The sequence below is a fragment of the Branchiostoma floridae genome, chromosome 12 (genome assembly GCF_000003815.2).
Source record: "Branchiostoma floridae strain S238N-H82 chromosome 12, Bfl_VNyyK, whole genome shotgun sequence".
Classification (NCBI taxonomy): domain Eukaryota; kingdom Metazoa; phylum Chordata; class Leptocardii; order Amphioxiformes; family Branchiostomatidae; genus Branchiostoma; species Branchiostoma floridae.
Window position 1 is genome coordinate 12,631,691 of NC_049990.1, and position 17,214 is coordinate 12,648,904.

The 17,214-nt window shown below is 42.2% G+C and overlaps 2 protein-coding genes across 7 annotated transcripts in view; one reads left to right on the forward strand and one right to left on the reverse strand.

Annotated features, from left to right (window-relative positions):
• Positions 1–11,449, reverse strand: part of LOC118428308 — a 19,482-nt gene extending 8,033 nt beyond the window's left edge. Inside the window, exons 1-10 of one of the 3 annotated variants that reach the window (XM_035838339.1) lie at positions 11,190–11,449; positions 10,285–10,455; positions 9,554–9,676; positions 8,902–9,105; positions 8,421–8,555; positions 7,729–7,870; positions 6,976–7,109; positions 5,499–5,642; positions 5,068–5,115; positions 4,360–4,523 (exon numbers count right to left, since the gene is read on the reverse strand). In XM_035838339.1, the coding sequence (XP_035694232.1) occupies positions 4,360–4,523; positions 5,068–5,115; positions 5,499–5,642; positions 6,976–7,109; positions 7,729–7,870; positions 8,421–8,555; positions 8,902–9,105; positions 9,554–9,676; positions 10,285–10,437 (1,247 nt within the window). In that variant the 5' untranslated portion in view covers positions 10,438–10,455; positions 11,190–11,449. Of the gene's footprint in view, positions 1–4,359; positions 4,524–5,067; positions 5,116–5,498; positions 5,643–6,975; positions 7,110–7,728; positions 7,871–8,420; positions 8,556–8,901; positions 9,106–9,553; positions 9,677–10,284; positions 10,461–11,177 lie in introns of all 3 variants that reach the window. The other 2 variants (XM_035838336.1, XM_035838337.1) reach the window with 2 other exon arrangements.
• Positions 11,450–14,508: 3,059 nt separating this feature from the next.
• The window catches only part of LOC118428307, a 16,221-nt gene continuing 13,515 nt past the window's right edge, over positions 14,509–17,214 (forward strand). Inside the window, exon 1 of one of the 4 annotated variants that reach the window (XM_035838333.1) lies at positions 14,509–14,552. The gene's annotated coding sequence lies outside the window, so the exon portion shown is untranslated. Of the gene's footprint in view, positions 14,553–14,736; positions 14,842–14,923; positions 14,944–15,065; positions 15,091–17,214 lie in introns of those variants that run through there. The other 3 variants (XM_035838332.1, XM_035838334.1, XM_035838335.1) reach the window with 3 other exon arrangements.

Sequence of the window (17,214 nt, forward strand, 5' to 3'; positions counted from 1 at the left end):
TGCCGAACTGCTCCCCGCCAGTCCGCCTGACAGGAGCTGGGGAGGAAAGAACGCCGGGATAGTGCCGAACTGCGCCCCGCCAGTCAGCCTGACAGGAGCTGGGGAGGAGAGAACGCCGGGTTAGTGCAGACCTGCGACCCGCCCCGAACTGCGCCCCGCCGATCAGCATGACAGGAGCTGGTAAACTGGAAGAAGGGCACATCACATGTTACGTCATCGCGGCAAAAAATTACTGAGAAAACAGAAACATCACGAGTTCACGACGGTTAAAAGATCTCTTACTAGCGTACAGGCTGTCCGACAACCTGAAGTGCCAAAGCAAACACTTTCAGAAAGGATATCACAGTCAACTTGGAATCACCGATGCAAATTGTTGACTACTGCCCGAGTATTGAAGTCTTTGAGCCTGGTCCAACCACTTTCCGGGCTGTTGACTGCTCCACAGATTGCAGAAATGCTGGCCTAGCACAGAAAACCATGGCAAAATTATACGGTAAAACAGACAAGCAACACTGCTAAAACAAGAGTTCGTAGACCTCAGGCCTGCATGAAATGTATTGGGTTTCTGTAGACCTATTGGGTATTTTTGCCTTTTTGTCTGTGGTACGTGGTTGGAAAAATGAGCTTTTTACCGTGTTGGTTGTGCACCATGCAAAAGTCTGACTCTGAAATTCCATTTTCTGAATTTGTAAGTTTGGACATGGATGAACATTACTTATTTTGGATTTCTTAAGTATGTAACCAACCACAGTACTTTGAAGTTGTTGAGACGCTACCTTTTTTTGTCTCAGATGGCCCATGCACATGTAGTTACTCTGTCACATGATATACTAATATCTTCCTATTTCAATGTACTGACCTAATGCAGCTGCTAAGTCTCCTTGGTTTGTGTTCTTCCAATGATATTCATTAAAGATTTATTTCTGGGGTGTTATTCACTTGACATCGGAATGTTACTTGCATAATTTGACCAATGATACTTTTATCTGTAGTTCCATAGACATTAGACAATATGAATAGTGGTAGCCCCCATGCAGCAGCAACAGTTAGTCCCCAGGGTGGTATGATATTTTCATTCAATCCATCCAACCCAAACCTAAATCTCCTGTAGTATCTAAGCCAAATTTAACAGCATAATTTACTATGAAAAATGTCCTTGTCAATCCCATTTATAGATGGCAAGCTGCTGGCAATGTAGCCTGATTAAATCTCGCTTATAGCAGCCCGCCAAACATCCGCCGGCCCGCGGGGAGGGGCCAGTTACAGCCCTGGACAGCGGAGTTTGTGTTACACAGACTACTGGCAATGGAAGCTTTGAAAAGTTCAGAAGCTGTTGTAGTCAGAGCAAACACCCAGCAAACATCCCCGCAAACCAATGAGCAGTTGCTTAGAAGGGGAATTTCATCATATATTTGCCGCGACAAAATGCAACCAACGATACTGAATTTAAAACAGAACAAAGCTACGCCTCCACCACTTAACCCTGCCTGTACCATAGATTAAGCAGGCCCAAAAACCAAGCGAATATGACTAGCCCAAAACAACAAATTACCTGTATACAGTATGGAAATGGCATTACCAAAGAAACAAAAAGAAACACAGGACAAATCATACACATACCTTTCTCTTATGCCCACACTCTATACAGTTCTCCTCCACATTAGAAAATTGCATCTTCTTCTGTTTAAGTTCAAGTTCAACCATGATTGCCAACAGGGTAAAGGAACTTGTACCGAAACTTAAAACTCAGTACTATACAGCTCTAGAAACACCACAAAGAGTAATAAGCAAACTCCAATTATACCTGACCAACAGATATATAATCTTGTACACTCCCGTCATCTGGCAAACTGTCAGTGCCACTAAGTAACCTGATACATTGAAGGTGGCCCAGGCCAGATGATGGTTCTACACCCAACCATAATCTGTTTTTAAAACCAAGCAGATATTGGGAGGATGCCCCAACCACACAAAAACAGGATCAACCTATACAGTATCAAGTTCAAGCACTAGGAGGCCCAAAATCAAACCTGACCACCAGGACACCACAAACAACTCACGTACCAAATAGCAACACAATGGTACTTTGCGTTCCGGAGATACAGCGCACGCCCCGTGCCCGCACAAAAGGTAACCTAAAATGTCAAGTTCAAGCACCAAGGGCGCCAAAATCAAAATTGAGCATTATTCAGCCACCGCCGACACATGTGCCAAATATCATCGCGCCAGCACCAGCCGTTCAGAAGATATAACTCCGGAAACACCCCTCTCGGACACAAAATTCGACCTGCCGGGTCAAGTTCAAACGCGACAAGGCCCAAAGTCAATCCTAGGCAACAGGCAACAACCCCCCACCCATGCACCAAAAATCGTCGCAATCGCGCGTATCGTTCCGGACACACAGCGCCAAAAGTGCCCCAAAAACACCAAAAATGCCACCTGCAATGTCAAGTTCAAACGCCAGGAGGCCCAAAATCAAACCTGAGTGTTAGGCTACCACCCCCAACCCACGTACCAAAAATCGTCGTGCTCGCACCATCCGTTCACGAGATACAGCGCCCTACATCCCCGGCTACCGAAAAGTTCCCACCAGCATCAAAACCATACCTGCATACATGCAGGTAACGAGAGCAGCCCAATCAGGCAACTCTACCCGAAACATGGCGCTTCGGCACACACAGAAAAACATTGACCACCACTTTGACGACTGCCCGAAGTTTCCAAAAAATGGCTTAACTCACCCACAGCGGTGTCAGTAATAAGTTTAACCACTGTTGTCGTCAGGGGAGGAATGTCAGGTGCTCCTCCAGGCCCTCGGTGATCAGTTCAGTGTTGTTCTGCTCCATTAGGCTCCTTGCGCGAGAAACAAGATTACGGCAGTCCTGGTGTTTTGTGTTGGGGTCTGGGAACATGGCTGTAGAAATGTTCTCGAAGGCCCTTGATCAGAGGGCGGAGAACCTAAGATTTATGACCACTCACACCACAGGTAGCCAGCTACAACACACCACAGTTGGTCAGTAGGCTATCACAGTAGCGAATCAGGTACTAAGTGGCCGCCCAATCAGGCAACTCTACCCGAAACATGGCGCTTCGGCACACACAGAAAAACATTGACCACCACTTTGACGACTGCCCGAAGTTCCCAAAAAATGGCTTAACTCACCCACAGCGGTGTCAGTAATAAGTTTAACCACTGTTGTCGTCAGGGGAGGAATGTCAGGTGCTCCTCCAGGCCCTCGGTGATCAGTTCAGTGTTGTTCTGCTCCATTAGGCTCCTTGCGCGAGAAAACAAGGATTACGGCAGTCCTGGTGGTGATACAGCCTTGTCTGAATACCTAACTCATGCGAAAAAACAAACAAACAAGGAAATCAAAATGCATCCGAAGCCAAGTTAACCACGCTAAGTTGAATCAATCTCACCTGCGCGACCGAACACGTGCGCTCCACATACAGATGCAAATTCCACTCATAAATGACACGAGTATCAGAAAGAACATTTGAAAACTCGAATATGCTCTAAAACACAAGCTACACGCCTTAGGAAAGGTGAGCAAACAAATTCACAGAATAATGAAACGAAATTCAGACAGCAAAATGTCTCTGCACTGAGAACACTGTCCCGCCAAAGCGCGGGAAACAGACCGCCAAACAAAAATTCCAGAACACGCCATAAGGCGGCAAGGCAATACTGCGTACCTTCTAGGTTAGTGATACTAACGCCATAGGAAACTACTCAGTCCTTTGCTGCCGGCAAGATACGTTCCCAGAAGTAAAAGATGTCACCGACTTGCACATGGCTGGTACAGCGCTACAGGAGCTCTGCTAGACAACGTCCTGTTCGTGCGGCTCATGATTCACTTGTGAATAGAGGGGGAGTTATATCACATGTCATGAACTCACGCGAGTGGAGATCTCGCGAGAGTTCATTCCATTGTGATATCATTGGGAATCATGATTTTTGGTATGCTGATAGCTTAAGTGATGCTTGATACAATTTAATATCATTATGTAAATAGGGATCTAATTTGTATAAGCAATGGCGAAATGTTATGAACCAACTCCGGGCATATAAAATAAAATGTAATGAGTAACACATTTATGTCTACAGACATCATTCTACATAACAAACCTGGTTTATTTGGCAAAGGTATGTGTTCGTGGAACTCTAGTTTTCTCTCTTTTTGTTCTAAAATCATAGCGGGCAGGTTACTGATACTTTGTAGTGCAAATAATGACACATCTAACACCTTTTTCTGTTGCTGCAATCCTGTAGCTTTGACTAAAGGTTACAATCAAACAATTCTTTTGGTGCAGCATTTTTTTCAAGGCTACATCAGATCACCCTGAATTCTAACTTACATGATTTCTTCGGCCGTTGTGTAAGAATACTCAAACAGCTCTGTGTTGGAAGGCTCCTGGTTTTCATATTCCAGTATGAAGGCCCCAAGTGTGTCCCAGTCTAAGGCCTTGATATCGTCAGAGTCAAGACTGCCTTTAGAGTTCACGTCCAAAGCTGCAAACCCCTGCAAGAGGTTTTCAGAACATCAATATTACACATTCTGTCTGGAATGGAGAAATGTATATGGCTATAAAGCCAACGTAAAAGTTGACCAACTTCAAAGATTTTCTCAAGATGTCTAATATTGCATATTTGTAAGTCTGTGCCTTTGAAAGAACTTCAACTATCAAAGTTCAATTTTTTTGACTGAAGGGACCACCCTATAAGATCAATAAATAAATGAATATTTTAAATAAATCTTGTGGGCACTTTTCTACGTAGTAAGATAAAGCAACTCTATTCCATTCCATAGCAACATTTAAGGAGCAAATATTCTATGCCGCTGCTGGAATGGCGCGAGGACACTGTGAATTTAGGGAATCCTAGCATGGCTTGTTTGTATTTTTAACTGCTTAAAGTATGAAATAACGATGTAAATTTGGAAATATAGTTCAGTAGATACCAATTGCCTTATCCAGATTTTTCCCCATGTTTAATGCTCGAACATTGCTTAGGTCGCCTGTCCATTGTGTCTTTTCATGCAGTTATTTACACCTCTTTCTACTCACCCTTTCAGCCTTCCCAAGAAGAAACTCGTCATCAAATTCAGGCATCTCCTGTGTAGAAAAATACAAATACATTGATGAAAGGTGAGGTAGATATAATTATTCCACTTTTCTCACAAAAAAAATTAAGTGTACACCAAGGAGTAGAGGACATAACACAAAAGTATATCCTACTAGAAAAGTCATATTTCTCACAACAGAAAAAAAACACTTTGCCTTGGTGCAATACAGCTGTTTATAAGGTCACAGGTTTATGGAAAAGGCTGGGCTGTCTACCTGGGTTGTCTATGGCTGCCTGGGTTATATTGGGGGTTACTTCAATTTACATGAGACCTGGCTGAGATGAGAGAGTGGACGTGTAATGACGAATATTGACATACAAATTTAGTTGACATTGACAATAAGTACATGAATTAGTGAGCCTCGACACTTACCAACTTGAGTAGTTGAAAGATGAAATCTTGAGTAAGTCCTTCTTCACTGTCTTCCGCCATTTCATACAGCTGTTCCCTGGCCCCCATCTCCAAATCCATATGTCCCATGGTCATGTTTCCAAACCCTGGCCAATCCCACATCACCTAGTATTGGAATAAAAAATGTAGTTCACACTTTTTAGGGTTTCCAGAAAAGGTGGGCTATGCTAAAGGTGTGGTGCTGGCTATGACCCTGGTAGTCTGTGTAACACAAACTCCGCTGTCCAGGGCTCTAACTGGCCCCTCCCCGCGGAGTTTGTGCTCCACTAGCTATAACCTGGGGGAACTGTTATAGAAAATACCAACACCAATGGCAAGCCAGGATTTTGGTCAAGCCCCCATTACCGTGGAAACCAGTATATTAGCATGTCTCCACCACCCAGACGGTGGGCGGGCTAGTTGCCTCTCCCATTGTCTGTGCCGGGCTGTGGTTCTCTGTGTGAAGGACCCATGGGAGCAGAGGCATGTTTGTGTTTAATAGGAAAACAACGTCTTGTGCCAGTTGTGGGGATTTCAAGAAACTTGAAGGAATCTTGGAGCGCAGACTTTCCTGGAACTATTATTTTGCCTGGTGGTGAGATTTTATGTGGCCAGCAACGAAAGCTTGGCATAAAGTACATTTTTTAAAATCTATATAGGCAGAGAACTGCAAAAAAACAGTTGGTTCACAAAAATGCGCCATGTTGTTGTGACAGTTGAAGCCTGTCAACCTCCTTGGTCAAACTTCTCAGAACCATGATATGTCCCTCCTATAATCCTATAATGACTGGCACATCAAAAGTTATGCCACAGGCACATCTACCTAAATGAATGCTATTCTATGTATTGAAGGGTAATTTTCACATTAGTTCTTCGGTGTAGCGGTTGTTAAAAAAAGACATCATTTTATAATAGTAGAACTCTGCATACTCTGTTCCCACCATCAGTACAAGTGGCACAGATCAGAGAGATCAACTACAGATAAGAGGTGTGATGCTGTCAATCACCACATAGCAACCCACCCCAGTCCATAGCAACCAAAAGCCAGGCTCTGGTGGGCTCCCGGCAATTACATACATTATCCATATATGGAAAACCCAGTTCCCTTGACTAAGGGCTATTCTCTATCAAGCTGATAGTGGGCCGGCGGATGTTTGGCGGGCTGCTATAAGCGAGATTTAATCAGGCTATGACCCTGGAGTTTCTCCTGAAGAAAATCCCATTAGAGGCCACCTGAGTGGTTTTTGCTGTCGTGACTGCCCTCATAGTTGGGTCCTTCCGCGCCAGTTGGAGGTAGGTCTTACTTAGTCTGGGACCTCAATTCATCAACACAGATTCAGTCAAATCTTATCTATAGGAAAATAGCCTGAGTAGCTAGACTACATACTGTACTACAACATTACATGTATGAGACTAAAATGGAAAACAAGCATTTGATATAAAATTCATAGAAACTAACCTGAAAGTCGCTGAGGGGTGTGTACTCCACCTTCTGTGTGTCACAGTCAGAGTCATCAAACTCCTCTAGCCTGGCAAACAGGAGAGCCACGGCGAGGTTCACATCTCCTACTGACTCCACTTGGTGCCAGTAACCTGGGAGCGCACACAGAGGCAATGTTTCAGGCTAGGTTGATGGGGTCGGGATGAAAATTAGATAGAGCACCGTCCATTGGTGCAGCATTTGCAGTTATTGCCAAAGAAGAGAACAGGTTTTAGCACTCGAAAATCATCGGGTTGCTGTATTATCAAAGTATGGGAGGGGCTTTAACACTTTTTAGGTAGGTAGGTAGGTGGGTATGCTTCAGCTGTGGTGCGTTGATACACCTGATTCCTTGATCTCAGAAGTTGAGCAACATGCAGTCATGTCAGTCCTTGGATGGGAGAGCACAATGGAAGACTGGATGTTGTGGCCGAGTCATACCAAAGATGGTACTTACTTCTTTCTCTGCTAACAGGCAGAGTATGGATGATAGCCCTGAAGCTAAACATACTACACTACCGGTGGACTAATAGCTAGCCCCCTGCTGTGGTGCATGCACCTATGTAAGGCTCTGAGCCCTTTGAAGCGGAAATGGGCGCCAGGCCTGATGCATCTCTAGTCAGGGAGTATGACCCCCTTGTTCTGATGTATGGGCAACTTTAGCTCGTAGGTAGGTGGGTAGGGCTTTAACACCGATCATGAATGGAGTTCAGCTGAACTGGTGACACTTACTCTTGGGTAGATACAGGCAGTCCCCTGCATGAATGGTGAAGTTGGACCAGCGAACCTTGGCCATGTTGGGGTGCTGCAGTAGATCAACCTGGTGCACATTAACTTCTGAGTACCCTCCGATCTCTCGTGACGGCTCCCAAGCCTAAACAACAAACACTGACTGTAAGTATGAAACATAAAAAACAACTACACAGAATGTGTTCAAGTTTCTCAAAACCTCCAGGCTAAGGAAGTGAAATGTTGTTTGGGGCTTGTCTAGATCTGTATTACCTACATGTACATGTATGTGTGAGTGTGTGTGTTTCTGTGTGTGTGTCAATATGGGCTGTTCTACAATTTTCAATAAACAATTGTGCATTGTCATACAACAAACTAAAATCTACAGTCCCTTGGCTGCACCTGGGGCAGTTACTGTCATATTGAGGTCACCTGAACTGCGCCGAATGGCAGCTTGCTCCAGACACTTGCGAGTTAGTCCCGCCTATTGTAGGCTCCTCGCAATTCAGCCCCTGGCAGCCAAGAGAGAGCAGTCGGCTCACCCAATAACAATAACAATAATAATATACTGAACATGTACAATGTACACAGTGTCTGTCTATCCTGTCCTGACTAGTGGACTACATCAAAGGTCTTCAGTTGGTCAAACTAGCTGCAGATTATTTTTACACTGTTTAGACCAGAAAAACACTTACCTTGTGTAAGAGAGGTTCATATTTGCGCTCAATCATTTTCCAGTGTTTGGTACCGTTGTACAGACAGTTGATGGCGTTGAAGGCATCCTTGTGGAGAATGCTGCTGCCACCGTTAGAGCTCATCCACAGATCAATCTGAGACACAGCAAGAAAAATGCTTATGACAATTACAAACTATACAAATCTTAGACACACTAGATGTCTCTGCATCTTTTGTAGTCAGTCAAACTATGAACTATGACTCACTGTAGATCACCTATACCTAATCCAGCAGACTTACCCGCATGAGATAGTATAAAAACTTGGCCAGTTTTGATGGTTGCTCGGCCAGCCTTTGCCACCGATAAATCTGCTAGGAGATTAGCCTATATCTACAGTGTCATACTTTGACAACTGACGGGATAAAGAAGACAACTTAGCAATGTTTCTCAGTTATGTAACAAATGTCTTAATCATTATGGTTAGCTTCCAGAAGCCTTACCTCCACAAGACTGTTCCTGAAGCTGCCACAGGTGAGACAAGGCTGTACCAGGACTTCATGGTACATGTCCGTGGGTAACTGTGACACTATGTACGCATCACTGTCGTGATAAGTGTCCAGGAAGTGTTCTATGGTGTCTCGTCCTATTCCCTTTACTCCAATGGGAAGCCAGCTGTGTTTTTCCCTCTTTCCTTCTAAACGAACCTTTAAGGAAAACAAAAATGATTCGTTGTATGCAGCTCACCTATTGATTATATAATTACTTTAACGACTATATAAGAAATCTGTAAGATGACAACAATATCTGAAGTTTGAGCAAGACACACAAATTTGCTCTTCAAGTGGACCAAACAGTTCCTAAATTCTGTGGCAAAGTCTTGATACAATTTGTTTGAAATTTTTAAAGAAAATGTAGGGGTAACAGGGCGAGAGAAAAAAAAGTTTGCAAAATTTCTGGAGTAAAAACAAGGGCTAATACAATACATAGAAAATAAGTTTTCAGCTTGAGAAAAGCAAACAAACACAATTACTGTACAGTAACTGTTTGCTGAAAATTATCCAAAATAGTTTTTAAATAGTGTACTTATAATCCTTCATGGATGAAAAAATGGCGAATCTATGAAACCAATTAATCAATTCAGTATGGCCTTACCTCTAGTTTTCCATAGTTGTCCTTCAGGTATTCATCTGTCCATAATGTGAAGGAAGGGCTGTTTTTTGCAGCACCTCGTAGTATCACAGCCTTCTCATGTTTCACATACTTGTCCCAGAACTCCTACAGTTGAACAGACAAAATATTTCATATCATTAAGATATTATCAATCATCTTCAGCCTGTGCATTCAGCCTATATAACTTCCATGACATTTGCACATAACAGTGGCCTGGGTACCATCCGGATAGTAGTTCGCTCCTATGTTCGCTTCTGCTATACGTCTGGAGACTTTACGCATTCAAATAGTTTGGTGGTGATGCTGGTTAATGAACGAATCAAGGAATAGGTTCTAGAGCACTCGTTTGATGACAACTGGCCTTCCCGCAAGCAGACGGAGGGCCTTTCCAGTGTTGGAATGTCTATTCGGATGATCAATTGAACCCATTCCTGCATCCAAAATTTAGACATTTCCAGACGTTAACGTGGTTTAGGATCCCAGACAGAACAGCAGACAAGCGATATATATAACGTAATCATATAGTGTATAATGAATGTCAGAGCTAGAAGCGTCTGACTGTATATATATAGTATATAATTAATGCCGGAGTGAACTACTTTCCAGATGGTACCAAGGCTACATAACAGAGGTTTTGGTAGACATAATGACTGCAGGAGGACAATACGTATCAAATTTATTGAACAGGAGAATATAATACTACAGAAACCTACCCGTGGATGTGGGATGGTGTGCAGCTCATCTATGGGAACATCAGGAGGTCGATGACCCCCCAGAGGTTGCAGGTGCCCCACGGGGATGGCGGAGTCACCAGTGACAGATCCACACACAGCCAGCAGCAGGACAAACTTCCAAACTGGATCCATCTTGATTCAAGCTGTTGTCTGCACTGTGGGTGGGCAATTTCAGTGAAAAGCAATCTTTCATGAGTCACAACGAAGAAAATCATCGTAGAATGCATTTCAAATACGCATTTATTTGAAACATTCTGAATATACGACGAAGGTGAGTCCAAAAGTAACGCTATTTATATCGTAGCAGGGTCTTTTTCCCATAGTTCAAATGTGGCATAAAGGTACGGGCATAATGTCTCATTGGGACTGAAATATCTGAATATTTTGTTCAGATTTAGCGACTTTAAGATAACAGTTCCCTTGTAGGTCCTACAGAAGCAAAGAGCAGCGCACAGGGGAGGTTCGATTAAAACGTCCGCGACCCACATACAATTATTGAAAATGCACATGGAAAAAAATGCATATTTCTACATCAATTTTTTTATCATTTCTGATGAACTCCAATCAGTTTTCTTAATCACATCTAGAGTGGCGTGAGGTATGAGTTGAGTCTAGTTACAGAAGCGCCAAGTTATAGTGAATACGGACGGGAAATTGAGGTGAAAGGAAATGTCGGAACAGTGCCGCCATAATGTACCCTTTGTTATAAAAGCTTGTCGGACGGTCGTCCGTGTCCTGAATATGCGCTGTGTTGGCTAATTTCTCATGAACCAAAAGAAGCGAAACTTAGCACACTTCTTGTTCGTTAAACATTCTTAATAGGTATTGGGAAAGTAGGCTACGAAAACATGGTATGGCACAGATGGGATTACTTTTTGACTCACCCTCGTAGTGCGCTGTTGTTGTAATGTCTCCTCTGTAACAAATGGCACCTGCGATTGAGCTAAGACTTTAACCTGTCGAACGAGTTGTCGAGCTGTGTTCAAAGGTCTGTGATCCAGACAATTCGACTCTCATTCACAAGCCATTCGCTTAAAGTAAACACAAACCGCTGCAGTAGATTTTACATTTGCATCGTCAAAAAATTGTTTCACAGAAAGATAGTCCCAGCCATCCGCCGATCTGTCCAGGCAAGGTCGTTATATATACGTTGTTAAAGTCATGTTTTAACGGAAGTATTTTGGGACTAATCCACTTAAATAGGGAAGAGTCCATTCTTGCATGGTCACTTTAGGACGGGTGATGATTCAAAATTTCATCTTTTAGCGGAATGTTTTTGGACTGGTCTATTTTACCTTTCTACATGTGGTACACTGGAAAAGTTCATTCTTGCATGTTGATATGTTCTAAGATTCATTTGTTTGGGCTTAAGTGTGTAATTTTATTCAGATAGATATGTTCCATTTTTGCACATGGGCGATTTTGGAACAGTCTGTTGCTGGTAAGAGATGGCTGAAATATGCTGTATTTGCTCTCAAGCAAATGTCGGCCTTTCTAGTAGATGTATATAAATTCATGTTTCTACATGCCATGCCAATACCTAATCTAAAAAAAAATGTCAATACTTAGACCCGTCGGCAGCCTCTCAAAGGAAATCGTTATGCAACTCCTGACCTTTCGCTCTTACACATGGGGATGGGGGGACGCATAATCCAAAGGTCATTATCTGGCCTACTTATTTCTGACCACTGAGAGAATGTGGTCTTTTACCTAATTATGCCGCGAAATTTCCAACGCTATCTGGCTACTTTCCAACTATCTTTCCAACAGTTTGTGAATACTTTCTGTCATAGTTCTAAATAGTGTTTCTGTCATCTCCACCTGTGTATCGTAATGCTTAGATGCTTTGTTGAATGCTTTTTTTAGTAATTAAGCACCAGTGAGCAAATTGCTTTGTTGTGCTTACACCAGATACCGGTAAACAATAGATGGTAAATAATTACAAAGGTTAGTTTGCGCTGTAGCTGTAAAGTTTTGTTTAGGGGGTTGAAAATCATCTTTATTACACACAAGATGAATACATACATGTAAATATTACAAGCTAAAAACCTAGGACAGCCCTTTGTCTAGATCTGTTCTCCAGGAGGGCGCAAGGTATTAAAAAGAAGTACAGTGACAGATTAAAATCGTTTAAAAACATTAACGTCACATTTCATAACATTTTGGCCCAGATACATCATAAAATTTAGACCCAGATACAACTAGTTTCTGTAGATAAACAGTCCTGACGTACAGTCCCAAGTAGGTGTGTTTCGGGCACAGTAGATAGCATAGGATGCACAGAGTGCGCACTTTCCCAGTCTATTTTTAAGATGTCTCACTTCACGGTCTTTGTAGCTGACCGGACAGAGTGACTTCAGCTTTGCAGTGTTCTCGCCGTTAATCCAACCTCTGCTCCCTACTTCAACTGTAACAAGGCTAGCCCTGTAACTACTGTGCGAGTTTATTTCATTGATCAGACATTCGTATTTGGCCATTTTTCTGTCCTCGGCGTGCTGTGCATTCTGCTCAAAAGGGACGGTAAGTTCAACCAAGTTCAGTGTTTGTTGTACAGGATCCTGAATGGTGATGTCTGGTACCAGTGAAGTAGGCAGGATGTCTGGAGGGACTGTTGTGTGCGTTCCCCCTTCGATGAAGTCCTGGCTCAGATCGCACCTGATTATGGTCTGTGGGTTTGCTTTGGCGTGCCACACCTTGAGGGTGGTGACCAGTTCCCTAAGGACACTGTTATGTCGCCAGGTGTACCTGTCTTTAAGGGCTACTGGGCACATGTTGAGGACATGACACAGAGTCTGTCGTCCTTGGCAGAGTGGACACTTGGGTGACAACATTTTCCCCCATCGAACTAGATTGTCACGTGTTGGGAGCCAGTTTAACATTCCGTTTAGGGCGAATTCAAACACTCCGCGGGGAGTGTTGCACAAAGATTATTGAAAGTTGTTGCACAAAGTTTATTGAAAAGATCTCCATTAGTGAATACATGTACAATTCTGACAATGCGTCACTAATCTTCCTGGAGTCTTAAGACAAACACTTAACATAATACATTAACAGAACATTGAGACTATTTACACCTTAATTCACAACCTATCCAACCAACCTAAATATACACTTAACGTTATACTTAAAGGAAAACATTACCGCAAAACCTTATTCTTAAAATAAAAGTAAATGTAGTTGTGAGATCGAGTAGCTGAGAGGTCAGAGGTCAGTATCAAATATTCTAAACATTAATTCTATATACATAGTTGTCAATAAATGTCTTACCACCAGTGCTGCAGAGGTTTGTAAGTTTGTGTCTGTGTATTTAGTCTGTCTTTGATGTGCTTTTTGAACATGGACGGTGTGGCTGATTTGAAGTGTTGTGGTAATGAGTTGTAGGATTTAACACACCTATAAAGGAAAGGTAGCAGCAGAAGTTTTGGGTTTGGGCAATCTTAATCCCCCCCCCCCCCATGAGCTAGTCGGGTGTTGTGTCGGTGGGTATTTTTGATTGCATGTAGTCTTTTGTAGGTAGCTTCTGGTTTCTTAGCTGTAAGGATTTTGTGGAACATAGTGAGGGTTCGGGTATAAAGTCGTTCGTTTACCTTTGGCCAGTTCAGTTTTCTATGTAAGTCATCAGTGTTAGAAGTGTACTTTCCATTAAGTACTAGCCTGGCAGCCTTATTTTGCAATGTCTGTAGTTTATTTAAATGAGATTGGGAACTCGCAGACAGAAGACATGCACAATAATCCATGTGACTCAGAACAAGTGTTTGTGCAACAGTTTTTAACGTGTCACTAGTAAAGAAGTTTTCATGTCACTATAAAGAATTAGCCAAAGGGGGCTTTTTTTCAACTCCGTAGAATTGCTCCCTGGTAAGCATAACTTATGATACATGTAGTTACCAAACTTTAAAAAATGAAGAAATTGAATATAGTTTAAATGCTTTATTCTGATTATTCCAATCAACGTGTTCAAAACGTGACAATAGGGAGCTCCGGGTAAGTTAGATAATACTGTTACAAGAGCCACTTCCATAACGTTAAATGATATATCTTGCGGAGATACCGTCATTTACTGTAATTAATACACTCCATTTTCCCGCTGACGCGAAATTCAATCATTTACAGTACCATGTTTTATCACTTCAATTCTTGTTTTTTTATTTAGCCATCTTGTTTATTTGTCACCGTATCTCACTATTTTTACAGGTGACACCAGGCTCTCTACAATTTAAACGCGCGGATGATTCCTTCAAAATAAGGTGATACAAATTTGTGCCCCCCATACTTAGTAGATTAGAATATTGAGACAACGCTTGTTAAGAAGAGATAACGTTAGAGGTGGACCAATGTGCTTTTAAATAGGGGATATCTCAAGCTCATACTTTCACTCCCGGCACTCAGTGGAAATCAACGACATAAAAGCGCCAGCTTTTAACACCATTTGAATTTCGCGCTCATTTTCACATGATGATCTCACTTGAAACACTGGTGTGAGACAAACGCTGGTGCGAAACAGTTACTGGGAGGCAAGGCGGAAGTATTTTTCAGGTGAGCCGACGGTGTCGATGATTTCTGGTGAACCTTGTACAAACACCTAGCGTGTCCTAGTTTTAGATAGATAACATAAGCGTACAACACTTTTGTGGTGACGTAAGTGTAATGTGTTGCATGGGGTTGTGTTTACTTTATCGCCAAACGAACGGCGTCGGGAGGGAGTCGAACAGACTATAGCTTCAAGCAGTTTGACAAGTTGACTTGTTCGACAGGTGGTTGAAACTCGGTGTCACCATCTTCTACGTAAGACACTACAGCGTTAACGATATTATATAAGCTTCCAATGTAAATTCTCGTGTTTGTGATACAACTAGAAATATCAAACGTGATATGAAATACTCGATAGCCCGCTGTTCGTAGTCATCAGTGTATTTGTGCGTGTTTTCTTTTGGGGGCGGTTATGTCAGCGCGCATGGTCTTTTTAGCGAATGCCCACAAACGCCCACTCTAGAGAAGTCCGCGCTGCACGAATCTCATTTTTTTTGCTTGGAATATGTCCACGTTGTGCTCCCATGTATTAATCCTGAGTTTCAAGTCAATCCATTGACCCGAAGTGACATAAATCAAAGTTTTCGATTCTCGATGGTCTTTTTAGCGAACGCCCAGCAAAATGTCTTTTTAGCGAATGCCCACTATATCCACAAAAATATCGGCCGTCGCGCAACGACACCTAAACCTACCGCCACAAACATGTTCAAGATGGTGTCCCATTGATGTGTACGGAGTTTCCGTGCTTTACAAGCATTTTAAGTCCCTGTTTTTGGTCAAAATGTACGCCGCCGATACTACCATACATTCACTATAGCAATTCAAAATGGCGGGCACTAGTCATGTGACCTCCTTGCGGGACTGTTCTATAAGTATCGCGGGAGGGACTGTTGTAGCATAGCTAATCATACAACCATTTTAGAGTGAATTCTGAACAAGATTTTCATTTCATAGTGCTATCATCTGACTGATATCTACATTGTGGCCCTTTTTTCTGTGCTATAATTACCCAGGTTTGAGGAACTTAGTGCAAATATGGATATTGATTCACCTCAGTGCCCAATTAATGTACAAAAGGCTCAGACACATTAGTGTTATAAACCTGACTAGGGGCAGGTAACCAATACTAGAAAAACATAGCTATTTATTATTAACAATACTATTTACATTATTATAATAACTCTTCACCAAACTGGACTTTTCTTATCTTTATTTATCACAGAAACATTGTTACAATGAGGATTTGATTAGATGAGTATCTGTTACAGTGTGTACAAACTTTTTTCAAATACAAAAATGTATTTCGTTTCACTTCCTAAATATTTTAAAGTATTGGAAGAAGTTGACACATAAACAATATTAATTGCATTATTTGTGTGCAGAAAAATGTGCCCACATGCTATTAATAGCCTAATAAAATGTTGGAACATGGCACGAGCGGGCTCCTCTTCTGAGTACAGAAAGGAAATGTTTTATAACATTTACTAGTAGTTATTACGTAGAAAATTTCAATTGTAAAATGTACCTTTATTAACATTTACAAACAAATTGTTTTTTCTCTTCTTAATAAATGACAACAATACAGGTAAGTAAGGTGTGTTTCCATTTATAACAGGCAAGGTAAGACGCCGTACAGGTAAGTAAGGTGTGTTTCCTTTTATAGCAGACCAGGTAAGACACCGTACAGGTGAGTAAGGTGTGTTTCCTTGACTACAGACTAGGTAAGACGCCGTACAGGTGAGTAACGTGTATTTCCTTTGATTACAGACCAGTTAAGACATTGTACAGGTGAGTAGGGTGTGTTTCCTTGACTACAGACTAGGTAAGACACCGTACAGGTAAGTAACGTGTATTTCATTTGATTACACACTAGGTAAGACACCGTACAGGTGAGTAACGTGTATTTCCTTTCATTACAGACCAGGTAAGACACCGTACAGGTGAGTAAGGTGTGTTTCCTTTTATAACAGACTAGGTAAGACACCGTATAGGTAAGTAACGTGTATTTCCTTTCAGTACAGACCAGGTAAGACACCGTACAGGTGAGTAAGGTGTGTTTCCTTGACTACAGACTAGGTAAGACACCGTACAGGTGAGTAACGTGTATTTTCTTTGATTACAGACCAGGTAAGACACCATACAGGTGAGTAACGTGTATTTCCTTTGATAACGGGCCAGGTAAGAAACCATACAGGTAAGTAAGGTGTGTTTCTTTTTATAACAGACCAGGTATGACACCGTAATGTGAGTAACGTGTATTTCCTTTGATTACAGACCAGGTAAGACACCATACAGGTGAGTAACGTGTATTTCCTTTCATTACAGACCAGGTAAGACACCGCACAGGTGAGTAAGGTGGGTTTCCTTTGTCTATAGACC